The 16,925-nt window shown below is 32.6% G+C and overlaps 1 protein-coding gene across 3 annotated transcripts in view; it reads left to right on the top strand.

Moving 5' to 3' along the window:
* The window catches only part of LOC134723209 (uncharacterized), a 52,390-nt gene that overhangs the window by 17,324 nt on the left and 18,141 nt on the right, over positions 1-16,925 (top strand). For 2 of the 3 annotated variants that reach the window (XR_010108014.1, XM_063586834.1), the window contains exons 5-6: positions 13,326-13,463; positions 15,493-15,630. Coding sequence is in view for 2 of the 3 variants with exons in the window: in XM_063586834.1 (XP_063442904.1) it covers positions 13,326-13,463; positions 15,493-15,630 (276 nt within the window). In the remaining variant the exon portion in view is untranslated. Of the gene's footprint in view, positions 1-9,214; positions 9,343-13,325; positions 13,464-15,492; positions 15,631-16,925 lie in introns of those variants that run through there. The other variant, XM_063586835.1, reaches the window with a different exon arrangement.

The raw sequence follows: 16,925 nt of genomic DNA, 5'->3' as shown, positions 1-16,925 counted from the left end.
ATAAAGTTTATGTAAATTTAATACACGCATGCAATTAGGGCTTTATATATTTTGAACATACATTTTAATGATACCTTACTGTCAGAACATAATTATGATTATTAAGGGTATAGTAATTGTATCATAGGAGGCTAACTGTCGCCTGGTGAGATTAATAGTTTAGGTAAAACTTTATGATACCATATGCCCTAGGTGTTAATTGACTTTTATTTTTATGACATAAGATCAGTGCCTAAGATATAGCACCCGTACCTTCTTGAATATATAGACGATCTGCTAGGTGAACATCACAGCATGAATCTGTCCATTTTTGCGTGAAGGTAACACTTTCAGTCAGGTGACATCAAACGTTCCTTTTGTATTTAAGATTAATTAACATAACGGTCAAAATATTCTGTTTTAATATGTCAGTGTAATCTTCAGCATTAGAAAAATGTGACAAACTGTATATTTAAACTAGTATTTGGTTTTGAAATACTATGCAACTATTCAAATGCAGCTTGGAAAATTAGATCACATATAGTGTCGCAATATTATTGTCTACTATGTAACTTCTGTTTTCTGCTGTCTCTTTAATTGTCATATATTGTATATATTTTCGTTTCCCATAGCATGCATGTATATGCTTCTTGAAATAAAGTATTCATTAATCTGACTATAGTAATAACGATGCCGATCTGAGATAATGCCCCCAGTTCGTCAAATCTCGTATCTAATTAGTCGATAACGCAAAATCCCGATCGATCTTGCACATGCGCATTGTTTCCCTGAACTAGTGTATTGAGAAATCTGTAGTAAACGCCCGTTTACTTTTACTTGCACGTTAAATTAAACTTGTGAAATCTGAAGTAAACGGCTGTTTACTACTGACTAAACGGACACAGAGTAAACGCGCGTTTACTCGAGTAGACATTAGAAATTTCCATTTTGACCGCGTTAACGAAAATAATGTAAACGGGTGTTTACTAGTAAACGCGAAATTTAAAGTTAACTAACGAAATATGTGCACGCCGCGTTAACTTCCGTATACTTTATGTAATGCTTAGTCTGCACCCAACTGTACCTAAATATTGATGAACAATCAAGGAAAATCACGAAATTTTACAAAACATGCAAATTAGGTCATGATGTGTTGCCATAGTAACTTGTTAGATGTCAAATTTTTTTTCTTAGTACCTTATACCTCAGTCAAGATTTTAGTTATTTAAGAATATGTATGATAACTTTTAAATTTGAAGTAATTTTTTAGCCAAAGAAGGAAGGGCCTTATTACCCATACTCCAAAAATTTACAAACTTTAAAAAGACAAATGAAAGAATACTATAACAACACGTTGTTTAAGCCTCGGCCACACCTTACTGGAAAGCTCGAACGGACGACTGACGGATAACTTTTTTCAATACATGCATGTCCGTTCGACGTCCGTTCTTATCCGTTAGGCGTCCGTTCATATCCGTTGCATGTCCGTTAAGCGTACGTTTTATCCGTCGACGTCCGTTCTGTCCGGTGGAAAATTCTGAGCATGTTCAAAACTTTGAACGGACGTCCAACGGATAAAATGTCCGTTGGACGTCCGTTATGCGTCCGTTTTGTACGGTACTCGTCCGTTTCGTTTCCGTTTTGTATCCATTACGTGTCCGTTATACATCCGTTGGAGGTCTGGCAGATAAATTCACCAACGGACTTCTAACGGACGTCTAACGGTTAAAACGGATGTTGAACGAATGTGACACAGACTTCTACCGGACGTATAACGAATAAAACGGACGATGAACGGATTTGAAACGAATAAATGTCAATTGAAAATTTCTCGTCAGAAATGCCAATTAGATTTCTTAAGGTTCATGAACTCTAATTATTCATAATCGATCTTAGAACAAGGGTACATCTTCACAATCAAGCAGCTGTTATTCAGGGCAGACACTGCCCTTTAGCGGCATTTTGAAGAACAAACCAAAACCAGTTACACAGAACATTTTCAATATTAATGCGATTACATGTATTATTGATTTTTTCGTATATCTTGTTTATCCTTTTAATTCGGTACGTTTCCGTTAGGTATCCGTTTTATGCGGTAATCGTCCGTTGAATGTACGTTCGACATCCGTGCTGTCCTGTACGTCTCTGTTTCTCGTCCGTTGCTTGTCCGTTATGCATTCGTTAGTCGTCCGTTTTAGTTAGTCAGAACATCAACGGACTCCCGACGGATAACAATTTTGTCAACGGACAACTTTTATTTTTATTTGTCAGGCGTCTGTTCATCTTATCCGGTAAGGTGTGACCGAGGCTTAAGATTGTTAAACAATAGCTTGTCTAGAATCTATACTTCAAGACCATCGTGTATTATTTGTGAAGTTGATACGGATTATTTATCAACAAGGTCCTAGTATCTTCGAATGAACTTTTTAGAAAATAGAATAGACGATCATTGCATATCCCTGGTGCATCAACTTTCTGCTCAGACACCTGTGAGTCTGAGTATCAGTTGCAACATCTTGAATACTGAATGAGTTGATTAATGTATAATATCCTATATTCAGGTGAAGTTGGTTTATGGCTACTAAAGGGGGAGAAAATTGGTAATATTAAAATTAAAATCGTCTCGTTGTTCGAAGAGTCTGATACTGAGATGACCGCTCATGTTAAATTCAGTCTCCAAATAGGACAGATGAAACCGTGTCTACACAACTTAGAAAAAAACAAAGACTGAGCAACATAAACCCCATAAAAAAACGGGAGTTAACTCAGGTTCTCTTATGATGATGGCTAATTCTGCTTCATATATTGCACATGTCGTGTAACTCTTAGGTCACATTTCATAAAAGTGGGACTGTTTGTGGTTCTGATAATTGAAATATATCTCATCAACTGTATCGGTTTTTATATATCCATGGCTTTCAAATATTTGGTTTTGAGCGTTCCTGATGAAGATTAATATAGAAATACACTGCACAACCATTAAGGGATAAAGTTTTATAAATTTTCTGTTCACAAAACTTTGAATTTTTCGAAAAACTAAGGATTTTCTTATCCCAGGCATAGATTACTTTAGCCGTATTTGGTACAACTTTTTGGAATTTTGAATCTTCAATGCTCTCTTCAACTTTGCAATTGTTTGGCTTTTTAAAATATTTAGATATGAACGTCACTGATGAGTCTTTTGTAGACGATACGCGCGTCTGGCTTATAAATTATAATCCTGGTACTTTTGAAAACTAGTTAAAGAATATTATGTGCTATTATAAAAAAAAACTGATTTATCTAGCAGTAAGATCTTCGAAATAGACCCATTAACGAACAAAATTGTGAGTTTTTTTTTTTGTTTTATGATAAAGTTGATATTTTAGGCCGTTTTGTGCAATATGTGCTGTTTTGATTTTTAGGAACATATCCGACGATTGAAAACTACCAGTCGTCATACCGGTTTTCCATTACGGTTCACCAAGATGGCGTCAGTGAAACTTTTAGTTTTTAGTTGTCTGCACAAAAAAATAAACAAACTAACCTATAGGTGTCTAAACAGTTCTGTTTTGTCAACTATTGTGTCGACTTATGTTCAATATATACCTTATTTCTATAGATGCGTTGATATTTACAGCGTGACAAACGTTTTCGTGTGTTAAAGCATAATACTTTCAGGGTTCTATCTTGATATTTGTTATTGCATTTAATATATTACAACATACATGATATTAATTGATATATTAAAGTACATTAAAAACAAATGTTATAAATGTTATCACGGTGAATATGTACTTTTGAATTTTTTTAATGCTAAACACCACTTAAGACAAAACTTGGCTTTAAAAGCGAAACGTGTTTTTTTTTTTTGTATTGATAGAAGAAACAGGAGTAATCAGATAGAACTACAGTCTTTCGACTCTATTCAATACTTTATAGGTTTCAAAAGTAACGCGTTAAATAATTGCAAACAGTCTGCTATTTCTATGCATTCAAAATTATCGGAGGTGCTATCCATACACCGAATGAGAATCATTAGAACAAAAGCCGAACGAAAATGCGTCAACTGAAAAGTAGAGCAAATAAAAAGCATTGCTATGTTCACTAATATATATAATTAAGAATATTTTGCAAATCATACAACTTTCGACTAAAAGTTAGCAAGTATAAGACCCCGTCGTACCGTTAATAGTTGGCAAGTCACAGTGATTGTTGATTGATTGACATCAAGTGACAAACAATTCATTCAAGATCAAAACAAAAAAGCATTAACAATTAATACAATTGGTGAGACCTGTAAAAGAAGCCGTTCGGATTGAAGGTAGTAAAACTTTAGATCCCATTGGAATAAAACAGGGTATATAAGATAGGAGCAGGAATTTACAGATCACCTACTGACCCTTGATAGCGTTGTTGCAGGGGTTCTTAGCATGCAAAGAACATGGTACACTCTATAAACGAGGCACCGGATTTAACTACCTTATTCTGACCAGACGTAGCTGCGTTCTTGTATATGCCGTACAGAAAGTGGACTCACAACATCGGCCGGCCTGTAATATAAAATCAAACAGACTACAAATGATGAATGAATTTGCAATCTATGTATCGGGTTATTTGATCGTCGATAGTCTTCGGAAGGTCATCGCGATTGTTTATAAGAAGACGTTTAGACTTACATACACACAAAATACGGATAAACATATCATGCATCATTATTGATTATTTTAGATTTATTTTTATTTACGTTTAAATATTTCATATGTCGAATGTGAGTATTCGAGTTGAATCAGTGAACATACATTTCACAGTTAACGTCCCCTAAAATTGTGAATTTAATTTCCAAAACATTTCTCACTTTTTTCGGTTTAAAAACGGTGACTGATAGTTGATAATTTGTGTGTCATTTGTTCTCTTGTTGAGATTTTTCTCATTAGCAATCATACCAAATCTTCTTTTTTATATATAACGGAGAAAAAAACATCTGCTTATTTGAGCCATTTTTTTGGAAATGAAATTTCAGTCAAAGATCTCTTCCGAATTTACTTCTGTAAATAATTTAGCGTCTCCTCGGCATACATCGAACTTTCGATTTTTATATCATAGTAATAACGATATAATAATGCCATGATAGTTCACCAGTTTTGTGTTGGTTTTTCTCGATTGAAAAGCTACACTTACATTCACTTAGTTGTAACATTGGTAATCATACGTCATTCTATTATTCTTATATTGCTATTTTTATTTGTTTGTTGTTGTCATTTGTAATCGAGAGAAAGTCGCTCTCTAAGGAATTGTCCCAAAGTTAAAAATACTACAGTTTCTTACTCATAATATTGACAGCAGAACTCTATTATGAAAATAATTTTAGCAACATTCTTTATGGTTTTTTTTTATAAGAATGGCATTTTCCAAGAAATACCATAGCATTGATACTCATTGCAACCTGCATGTGTAGCATTTTCGTCGTTTTATACACGTAAATAGCTATGTTTAGTATGGCGTTCATTATCAATGAACGAGTATATATTTGTTTAGGGGCCAGCTAAAGGACGGCTTCGGGTGCGGGAATTTTTCGTTGCATTGAAGACCTGTTGGTGACCTTCTGCTGTTGTCTGTTCTATGGTCGGGTTGTTGTCTCTTTGGCATATTTCCCATTTCCATTCTCAATTTTATTTATGGTACATATACAAATATTTGAATCCCATTTGTCAATCTATCTCACTAATTGTATTTAAAATGAAGATGTACATTTATGAATTATAAAACTGAATCATGGCGTACATGAACCAAAGAATGTCAACAAGCTTTCATAAATATTATTCAAATTGCAAAAGTAGCTATATTGTTAACAAGTAAAATGAAAAAAATAATTTTGTCACACTTTTTCTACACAATTACTGAACATGATTACTTCTACGGGGTAACTAAATAATTATTCAAAATTATTTGTTCATAATCTTTCAGAAATGAACTGGAATTTTCGCGTGCTTTTTCTAGACCTGTTGGACACCTTCTTTTTGTCAAAATGTTGAGCGAAAACAAAAATTTCGTCACACTCTTCTTAAATCAACAGCTGATCGGCATGATTTCGTGTTTAACCAGGCCTGGGTGCATTTCTTTAACCTCAATCTGTAACATGTTTCAGTATAATGTTTTGAAATTAGAAACATGATGTGATGTTATATAAAATTTTAAAGATGTTTTTTGAAAACCAAAACCTGTTTCTGTTTCCTAAAACATGTTGCTTTTTTCTGTTATCAGTTTCTATGAGAGAATAAAAAACTGCCTTCCACGATCATATAGTTGTTGCAATTGTAGTAGCTCATAAATTTTTAGAGCTGCAAAAGTCATGCTCTACTTAGATTCAACTTTTAGCACAAAACCATGTCACTGTCAATGAACAGTTTAGAAAATGCAAACAGATGTCTGTTGAATTAGTTGTTCCAAATTACACTTTCAATGAATTTTGGCAGTATTTTCGACTCACCAGACTGAAAGGAACTTTTAAAGCTATATTTTGCTACATCGGTGGCTCAGGCTAAATGCACATAAATTAACATTCAGGGCAGGTGTGCCAAACAATTTTCCTAGAGAAAAAGTTATTCGTAAACCTATAGTACTAGGATTACCATGAATCAATACATGGTATTACAGACATATGATTTAATGTTCCGGATACAACTATTTACAAAGTAATTAGGAGATATGTTCATATATTGTCCAGAATCCTACTATATGTGAAAGTTTATTCAGTGGCCAACTTTATCAAATGATAATCTCCAGCTTGAACGCAGTTGTTTTTAGTCTGGTTTACTCTTCCAGGACTCATTGGATCATTGAATGCATACTCAACATACACAAAATCAAAGCACCACGAGAGCAGGAAATGCATAATGTTAAATGCATGATTTTTGTATTAGTTAATAATAGCTTTGAACTTGCTGTCAGATAACTGCGAGTACTCTCAGATCTGTTCCTAGTGTCTTTTTGTTGTTGGGATGTACAAGAACCCGCTCAAGTCCACTTGTATTTTTGTCCATCTGATTAGTTAAGCCTTTTTCAACATTTAACTGTACTATACAAATATTAATATAATATATAACAACAAACCAGAGTATACTGATTTTTATATTTTTTATTTATCATCAACGTACGAACTTGTCACAGAAAAAAAATATCTGTACTACTTTCAGGTGGAGTGATGTGATTTTTTTCTGAGACAAGTGCTCTTGACCATCCACAAAAACTTGCCGTCATTCGATGTTCATTACTTCAGATTATCTTTATACAAAACTGCTAGACAGTTCTTATTTTTCTTTTAATTCATAAACTTTTCAAAACAATCAATGTGTAGTTGTCATTTTTTCAGTGTGCATTTCGTTAATGTTTCTCATTTGTCCTTTGCTTAGTTCAGTCATTGTGGTCATCACACTTTCTTGAGTTTTAGTTTTTTCTTACAACCATGTTCTTCTTCTTTCCAACAGCGCTTACAACTTCAGCATGCATGATTAACGGCAAACCTCTGCATCTTTGGTTTCGATATTGTGCTTGCCAGTGTTATATGAGGTGGGTGCAGCAACAGTTAAAAAGTAAATGGAAGCAACATGCATGTCTGTTGTATTATTCAACATGTATATCATGATGACGGTTCTCTGTTCATGTTTCGGTCTTGAAACATTGCTGACTTATATTTCGCATGTTCCGGTAACATGTTTCTGTTTCACTTAAATGAAACGGTGAAACATAAAAATGATGCAGAAACATGTTTCGGAATCAGGTAAAAGAAATGCAACCCAGCATCTTGACGGTGATGAGTCGTGATTTCTGTGCGCTTTGTAGATTTAATGGACGCTAAATTCTTGTTTTCTAATACTTTGAAAATGCCTATCACGACAACGTGTGTGTTCTGTAAAAAACTCAACATAAAAAGTGATATAAGTGAGGAGGACTATCTGCACTTTTTATAGAATTTTCACTATTTTATTCAATTTTTATCTTGATTTATCTTGTAAGCTTAAGCTACCTGAAAAAAATAACAGTTTAATATATTAGAAATAAACATAGAAATAACACTTTGATTTTTTAACTGTTTGCCCCAAGTGTTTTCTGTATTTATTTTCATCAGGAAGGCTGAAATGAATACTTATTTGCTTAGTCTTAGAGGCATGATTTTTTTTTATTAGTTGTTAACGACTTTGAACTAGCTGTCAGATAACTGCGAGTACTCTCAGAAATGTTTATTGTGTCTTTTTGTGTCGGGATGTATAAGTACCCGGCCACGTCAACTCGTATCATCTATCTGATGAGTTAAGCCTTTTTCAACTGATTTTTATAGCTCGTTCTTATGTTGTTCTGTTATACCACTGTCCCAGGTTAGGGGGAGGGTTGGGATCCGGCTAACATGTTTAACCCCGCCACATTATTTATGTAAGTGCCTGTCCCAAGTCCGGAGCCTGTAATTCAGTGGTTGTCGTTTGTTTATGTGTTACATATTTGTTTTTCGTTCATTTTTTTACAGAAATTAGGCCGTTAGTTTTCTCGTTTGAATTGTTTTACATTGTCTTATCGGGGCCTTTTATAGCTGACTATATGCGGTATGGGCTTTGCTCATTGTTGAAGGCCGTACGGTGACCTATAATTGTTAATGTTTGTGTCATTTTGGTCTTTTGTTGATAGTTGTCTCATTGGCAATCATACCACATCTTCTATTTTTTCGAAATTATGTTATTTCAATTAAAGTGTCACAGAACTTTTAAATTTATTTCACATTTGCACAAAAAGTCAAATATTTCGATAAGTAGTTTGAACTAAATCAAACTTTTTTTATTACTTTAATTATTTAAATTTGTGTTTGAATGTGTGTGTTTAATCTTTACAATTGGACTTAAATTATGAATTAGACATTGAGTTCATTCGGTTTTTTGAATTGTTCGAATTTCTAAATTCAATTTTGTGGAGTGTTGCTTTTCTGTTCGTATTTAATTTCTTGGTGCCATGTTATGTCGGTTTTTTTTTTCTTTTTAATTTTGGTTTTTGGATTTGGATTTTGTTATGATTTTTTGTTTTTCGTTTTCTCATAAACCTCAAGCTATTTTGACATTCAACAACCCGATTAAGACATCGATCATGCATTTCTCCAAACGTTAAAATAGTATTGATAGTCTTGTCGTGGTTGAATCATGTGATGGGTGGGTTCTTATCGACATTATAGACCTATCTTTTGTTATCAGCCTTACGTAAACATATTCAGTGTTTGACATTGTTAAATGATAATAGATATTAACCTAGTAATATTTCCTGTTTATACGTCTTAGTTTACATTAACTATGTTGGTAATGGTTTACTTTACAGTGTTTTGTTTTCTACTAGGATCTGTTTGTGGTAAGCTTTGAATTTTATTTTATCATGTCTGGACATAAAGAATGAATATTGATCATTTGAACAAAAGAATGACTGCTACTTTTATTTTTGACATGTTGTCAGATTTTTCGGAATCCTCTAGTTTTATCCATTAAGTGCCAATAAAATTTTACGCGGTATTCTATATTTGTCTGCTTATACTTTTATCATATGGCTGAATCGGCCAGCCTTTAAAATCTTATAAAATTCTTGTTTTGTTTTAAATATCTCTTGATAAAGGTGTCAATGATTAATTTATGAGGTATCTAGAGAGAATCATTTCCCACCAAAATTTAAATTGATTATAAATATATAAAAAAAAAAAAAAAAAAAAAAAAATAATAATAAAAGGACATGGCCGCTCTTATTTTTTCTACTCTTTAAATTCTGTAATTCATATGTTAGAATTTTATAAAAGTCTTTTGAATAACGTGTTATTTTGTATCAGAGCAGTGACCAAAATGACATAGAAGTTTAAAACAACTATATATCACTGCACGACCTTCGACAACGAACAAGATTCTTACCGCTTAGTCAGCTATAAAAAAAAAACGAAATGACAGAAATGTCAAATCCTCGTACAAAAAACGAACGTCCAGATTTATGAAAAAATAATGATCGAAAAAAAAATCGATATATAGCAAGCACCAAACAACAACTTAGGAGATAACATTATTGTATTTTAAGCTTGGCCTTCGTAAAACGTAGATTTTCTAACGCAAATTGAGTATACCACAAGGGAAGCGGAGCGGAGCTAGCTAAACGGATATTTGCAACACTAAAATCATGTTTAAGGAAGGCCAAGCGTAAAGCAAAACACAGTTATTATATCCATTCTAATGCCACATATTAAAATTAATTCCAATTAATAAATATTTTGGCTTAAAAATGCCATATATGAAAAGTCCGCGAAATTGTTGCATCGTCCTTAGCATTGAAACAAAAAGGTGACTTTCTTTGTTAGGGACTGGTGGAACGTGGAATCTTACCCGTCAAAATATTTGTCAACGTCCAAAGTAAATTATCGTTACAAACGAAATGCATGAGAATACTGAATTAAATGCTACTGACTTATTACAGGCACATACATAATGGGCCAGGGTTAAACCAATTTAAAGGCTCTCCCCTTTACATTGGATAGTGTTGTAACAAAACAAGATAAGAAAAAACTATAAAAAATAGTTGAAAAGGGTTTGACACATCAGATCGCTACAAAGCAGAAAGTTTTTTCTAACAAAAATACAGAACGGATATGGCAAGGTATATACACATCAACAACAACAAAAAAGACACTAAGGGCGTATGACATTTGCGCCGATTTTGAAATTTTTCATTCTTTCATTTGCGCCGATTTTATATTTTTTCCTAATTGGATTTGCCTGACGCTCCGCTCCTTCTGATGACAAATGTCATACATTCTTAGACAACGTACAAGTACACATTCGACATAACGGTCAACCAATTCTAGATGGCGTCCATAAAATTAACGAAGGGATGAATTCAACTTCACCATTTGGAACTCTTGGTTTAATAGCTTCCTTGTGAGAAAATGCGATCTCTAGAAATGCCCCCACCAGTACGTATCTCAGACAAAGAAAAGGTGGCCTTCGTTATCTTCAACTACGCCAAATATAGAAGAGACGAAATCATAAGAAAGATGTGTTGCCTATACATACTCGGAAAGAACAGATTTATTATTTGAATGTATTCCGTTTTTTATGGATTTGAAAGCTGTACATATATATTTTAATTCGTTATTTTAGTATAAACAAAGTGCTTTTATCTTAGGATTTTACTTCTTGATTTTAAGCAGGAGACAACAGTTATATACATATTATGATTGACAATTCATAACATATATACAACTGGCTAACAGAATAGGTCTTAAATGATAAATAAAAATAACATTACTGGGATGGAGAGTTGTCTCATTGGCACTCATACCACATCTTCTATATCATTTCACTTGTAATTTACCTGTTATTTACCTGTAAAAAAATCGGTGCAAATGAAATGCAGATCGGCGCAAATGCAAAACGCCGGACACTAAGCACAGAACTGCGATTTCTCGGAGTTGCATACAGCAAGTTCAAAGCATATATCAACTGATAAAAAAAAATCATGCATTTAAGACTATAGTATCAATCAGTGCACTTCCACAATTGCTGATATATAGATATAGGAAGATGTGGTGTGAGTGCCAATGAGACAACTCTCCATCCAAATAACAATTTAAAAATTAAACCATTATAGGTTAAAGTACGGCCTTCAACACGGAGCCTTGGCTCACACCGAACAACAAGCTATAAAGGGCCCCAAAATTACTAGTGTAAAACCATTCAAACGGGAAAACCAACGGTCTATATAAACAAAACGAGAAACGAGAAACACGTATATATTACATAAACAAACGACAACTACTGTACATCAGATTCCTGACTTAGGATAGCCTTTCTTGTGCCCATTAAGCGTAATGCAAACACCAATAAATCAATCCACAATCTCTGTAAAATTGAGGATGTGCTATCCCGTTTGAAATACGTTTTCTAAAGTTACAGTCAAACTTCTAAACCAAATATTTGTAGTATCTGTGAATAAATTAAGGTAAGGGTGGGTTTTTTTTTAATTTGTTGTGGCAACGAAATTCCATGACTTAACAGTTAACCTTTAAGTTAAGATAATGCCAAAGGAACCCCATCATTCAAAGAGGATTTTTATTTTATTTTTGACCAAAATTTTTATTGTAGAATTTCCCATGTAAAACAGAAATATCAAAATCTAGGAAACTTAATACGATTATTTAATAATGATTATTATGTAAAAAAAAAAAATAAAGTAAGCTCCATTGGGTCAATTTCAGCCAGTATATGTAGAATGTTTTAGATTATTTAACGAAAATATATTATGTAGATGGTAATTGCTGATTGATTTCTTTTTTTGGTGGTTGACATTTTTGTACCAGAATTCTTTTTTCAATAGTCAAAATATAAAGGGTCAATTTATATTGGTTTTCAGAACCGCAAACATTAATTGCCTGTATGGACAACATAAATCTTGTACATTAATTTTACACCCGGTTGATTTTGTAGAAATTAACATTGACACAATCAGTTTCTTTCATTTTGACATTAACCATTTCTTTCGTTTCATACACAGATATAAAATTTGATGTGCTGGATAGTTTTGCAATCTCCATGTAAATATCTTTCTTATTGTACAATGTGAACATTCAAACGAATTATTAAACAAAATCGAGGCAAGCTTAAGGTTCACTCAATACACGTCTTGAGGGCAAATTCAAGTGTAATCTACAGATTTTTTTTATTTCATTGAATAAAGTAGCTACATCAGGAATAGATTACTTTAGCTGTATTTTGAAAAACTGTTCACAAATTTGGTTCCTCAATGCTCTTCAATTTTGTACTGTGTTTTGCTTTTTGAACTCATTTTGATTCGAGCGTCGATGATGAACGTTTTACATGGGAAATTCTGACGCAAATACAAAATTTTATTCATGGTATCTATGATGAGTTTCTTTAGTGATGATCGCAATATTTGTCTTTTTCTTCTTTTATAGAAAAGGTCAATTCAATTTCTACTATGGATGGGTCGTTATGAAGAAAGCAAATTTTCTTAGGTATCAATTGTAATGTTAAATTGTGGGCTTGGTAAGTCATAATCAAGTTCCTGTAAGTTTGGTTTCACTCAATAAATTCATTTCCTACCAAGCTGGGGGAGGGGGAACCATGAAATGAGACCCAGTTATCAACAAATACACCACCAAAGAGAAAAATGTATTTATATACTTATTGGTTTTTTTATGTTAAGCATTAAGAACGTTTTATTTGGATTATACGAATGTTTTTGTTGTGTTTTTTTTTAAATAATATATTTATTGCACTTTTCGTTGCTGTCATGACAAATTACTCGACCCACAGCAGTTGTTAATGTTTTTTTCTTTCTAGGAAGTAGTATTATGGCAACAGCTCCTTTACCGATATCACCTTCTATGACGACACAATTTTCTGTAACGGAAACACTTCCTGTGATTACACCATCTTCTTCATACGATCATTTCTCAAGTTCAACTGATTCACCACAAGGTAAAAATAGAAAGAAAAGATCTAGGACTAGATTTAATGTCGTTTTTAAGAATTCTTCACAACTAAAAATAAACAACAGGTATTAAAACATATCGCAATGTAGAAGTCGTTCAGTTTGTTTGAAGTAACTTTTCAGTTTTCTAAGTAAAGCAACAAAAGTATAATCCGTTTATTTTGAAAGCGTCTTTACTTAATAATTAGTCATATCATTTTCTGTCCTACCTGTAACCACTGGTACAAAAGAGATAATCGTAACTAGAATAACGATTATCCCAATATGGCGACGGCAGATATAGGTAAAATCTTTACAGCAAAATGTAGCATGTAGCATGATTTCGTCAATAGTTACTAAGCTGCAAGGTTTTTCTGGATGGCGTCCGTAAAATTAACGAAGGAATTATTTTTACTTCACCATTTGAACTCTTGGTTTGATAACTTCATTGTGACCAGCAATCCACTATCATGGAAATCATGATAGGAAATACAAGCCCGAGAATATCGTATCAATTGTAGAATATATACTCTGTATGCAGACGTCGCTTGAATGTTGCTACATACAAATAGAAAGTTCACAATTGGGACGCTGAAATCATCTCGTTTGTCATAAAGTTTTGTCTTCAACCGACCCTAATTGTCAATTTCTAGATGTAAGTCAAATATGAGGCAGACTTAACTGTATCTGAAGTATCCTTTATCTCTAGTATGATGGGAGAGATTCGTTGAATATGGTCACCAATCTTTATATTATTCAGCGAGAGAACATCATCTGTATAGCGGAACGTTAAGTTAAAGGATATTGCTAACTTCTTAGCTTTCTTCCTAAGAAGTTCCTGTATGAAGTATGTAAATGTGATATAGTATCATAGATAGTAACTGCTATTGTGCGATTTGACAAAAGGTGTACTATTATTTATTAAGGTGGCTCGTGGGTACAAAAATTTCAGCAAAAAAAAATAACCTTTATTTTTTCCTTACAATTTTAATTCATTACACTATTAGTTATTACTTTATGATAGGGTACAAAAATCAAACCAAAAAAACGATTCAGTTTGGCCCCAGATGACTTTTAAAATGTTTATATCATTGAAAAAGCTCCAAATTATCTCCCTTTGGAGCAAAAATGCCATTTTTTGGCATTCAATTTGAAATATCATTTTTACTCATCGGTTACCTATATTTTTTATTATTGTTTTTAAATAAGCTGTACATAAACTAAATAATTGTAAAATTTAAGCGATTTCTGTAATTAGGTTATATTTTTGTTTCGATATTACCTCTATTTCTTCTAATAGTTCAACAGAAAAAAAGGACATTAACAAAAATGTATGCTTCTTCCGGAGGCAGATTTAGAGCTTAAATAAACGGTGACCCCATTTTTTTATTTCATTTTTATTTTAAGTATATGATAAAGTCCATTTATAAAAAAATTAAGCGAAATCCTATATTAGAAAATAAAAAGATTTATACCCAGGAGCCCCCTTAAGTGATATTTATAACGTCGTTTGGGGTCATTTTTGATGTTTTTTTTATAGTTCAAATTCATGCAAAATTATGCATGAACCTTTCCCATGCCAGGAGCCTGTAAGTCAGTAAATGTCATTTTCTTATATCTGTCATATGACATTTTCGCAAATTGCTTTGTTATAAATAAGGCCTTTGATTTTGTCGGTAGCATTGCTTCGTATTCTGCATAGCAGGACCTTTTATAGCCGATTATATATAGTAGAACTTTGTTTGATAGTTGTCTTGCATCTCCTTAATCTTATATTTATTCTATCATATGCACGTAGTCCTGGTACATTATAAAGAGTCCATGCATTGGCAGTTTCCTTTTTTGTTGTTTTTAGTATACGTTATAGACCGTAAATATAAAAAAAAAAAGATGTGGTATGATTGTCAATTAGACAACTGTCCATAAGAGACCAAAATGATACAGAAACATTATCTTGTAATGAAATAATTTAATAAATACTAATAACTCGAAAACACATACTCAATAATTTTTGTAATGTCTTTATTCTTTTTCTAGGTCTAAGTAGTATGGCAACACCTTATTTACCGATATCACCGTCCATGACGACACAATTTTCTGTAACGGAAACTCTTCCTTTGATTACAGCATCCTCTGTAAACAACTATTTGTCAAGTTCGACTGCTTCATCAGAAGGTAAGAAAAGATAGAAACGATCTAGGACTAGATTTAATGTCGTTTTCAAGAATATGATACTCACAAAACTAATCTAATCAGCTGATGATATCATCGGCATCAATACGTAGTTGGGTTCTGTATATATATGCATTCAAATAAAATGTAGACTCTGAACTGCGATTGTACACCAAAATTCTAGGATTGTAACGCTATCTTGATAGCAACACTGTTCGAAGTGCGATGGTGGTAACGCCTGAAGTGCAATTGATTTCCCAAATTCAATACTTTTATGTTCATGTCTCAATTAGTTTGTTGGAAGTAACTTTTCATATTTTTGTTTTTAATTATTTTTAGTAGATGTAAAGCATCGAGAGTATAAACTCTTTGATTTAAAACCGTCATGATAAATAGTCGTATCATTTTCTGTCCTACCTGAAACGTTGCAGTGTACTTAGCAAATAGCTATAGCAGTAGTTTGTACAATTAATAATATAATGATCACTAAAGATGAAAACCTTTCAAGGTAGACGGGGAGTCTTAATCTAAATTCATACTTTTTTATATGAATTGTCAAAATGAAGTTTTTATCATACTTTTTTTCAAAAATATAATAAAATTATGCGTCACCTTGCTTTTTTTCAGACTATACGACTTGGGCAAAATTGTCAGATTTTGTATATAGTATACACAGAAAAAAAAATTAGATGATAAAAAGAAAATACACCATAGAATTTTAAGATAAAATATGAGAATATAAGCTCTAATATATATGCTTTCGGATTAGAAAAAAGAAATAATTGCTTTACGGAGCTAGTTTTCTTGCTACATAATAAGATAGGTAAATTCACAACACATTCTATTACAAAAAAAACAGATACCTTATCGAGTTATCTTCCCTTGTATCTGAGTTACCTATCTTTATGGATATTTTTTTTAAATGAATCAAACAAAAACAATCTGTTCTTTTTAAAATACAGCCGTAAATATGATAAAACACATAGTTTTCTATATTACACATGAATTACATACTACTCTAGAAATTTGCACATTTCATTAAAGATCTAAACCGATTGCTATCTGCTTTTTTAAAATGCAAGATGGAAGAAGACACCCTATCTCCGGGGCGCCGAAGTGGGCTCTTGTGGTTTTGTACAAATTTCATTTTTGAAGACAAAATATATTTTTGTCATGACAAAATTTATTTTTGTAGACAACATTAATTTTTGTCATGACAAAAGTCATGACAAAAGTCAATTTTGTCATAAAGGTAAGCAAATATAAACTTATGTGCATACAAAATTGACTTTCGTTAC

This window comes from Mytilus trossulus, chromosome 6 (genome assembly GCF_036588685.1).
Source record: "Mytilus trossulus isolate FHL-02 chromosome 6, PNRI_Mtr1.1.1.hap1, whole genome shotgun sequence".
Lineage (NCBI taxonomy): Eukaryota > Metazoa > Mollusca > Bivalvia > Mytilida > Mytilidae > Mytilus > Mytilus trossulus.
This window is presented reverse-complemented; position numbering and strand designations above follow the sequence as displayed.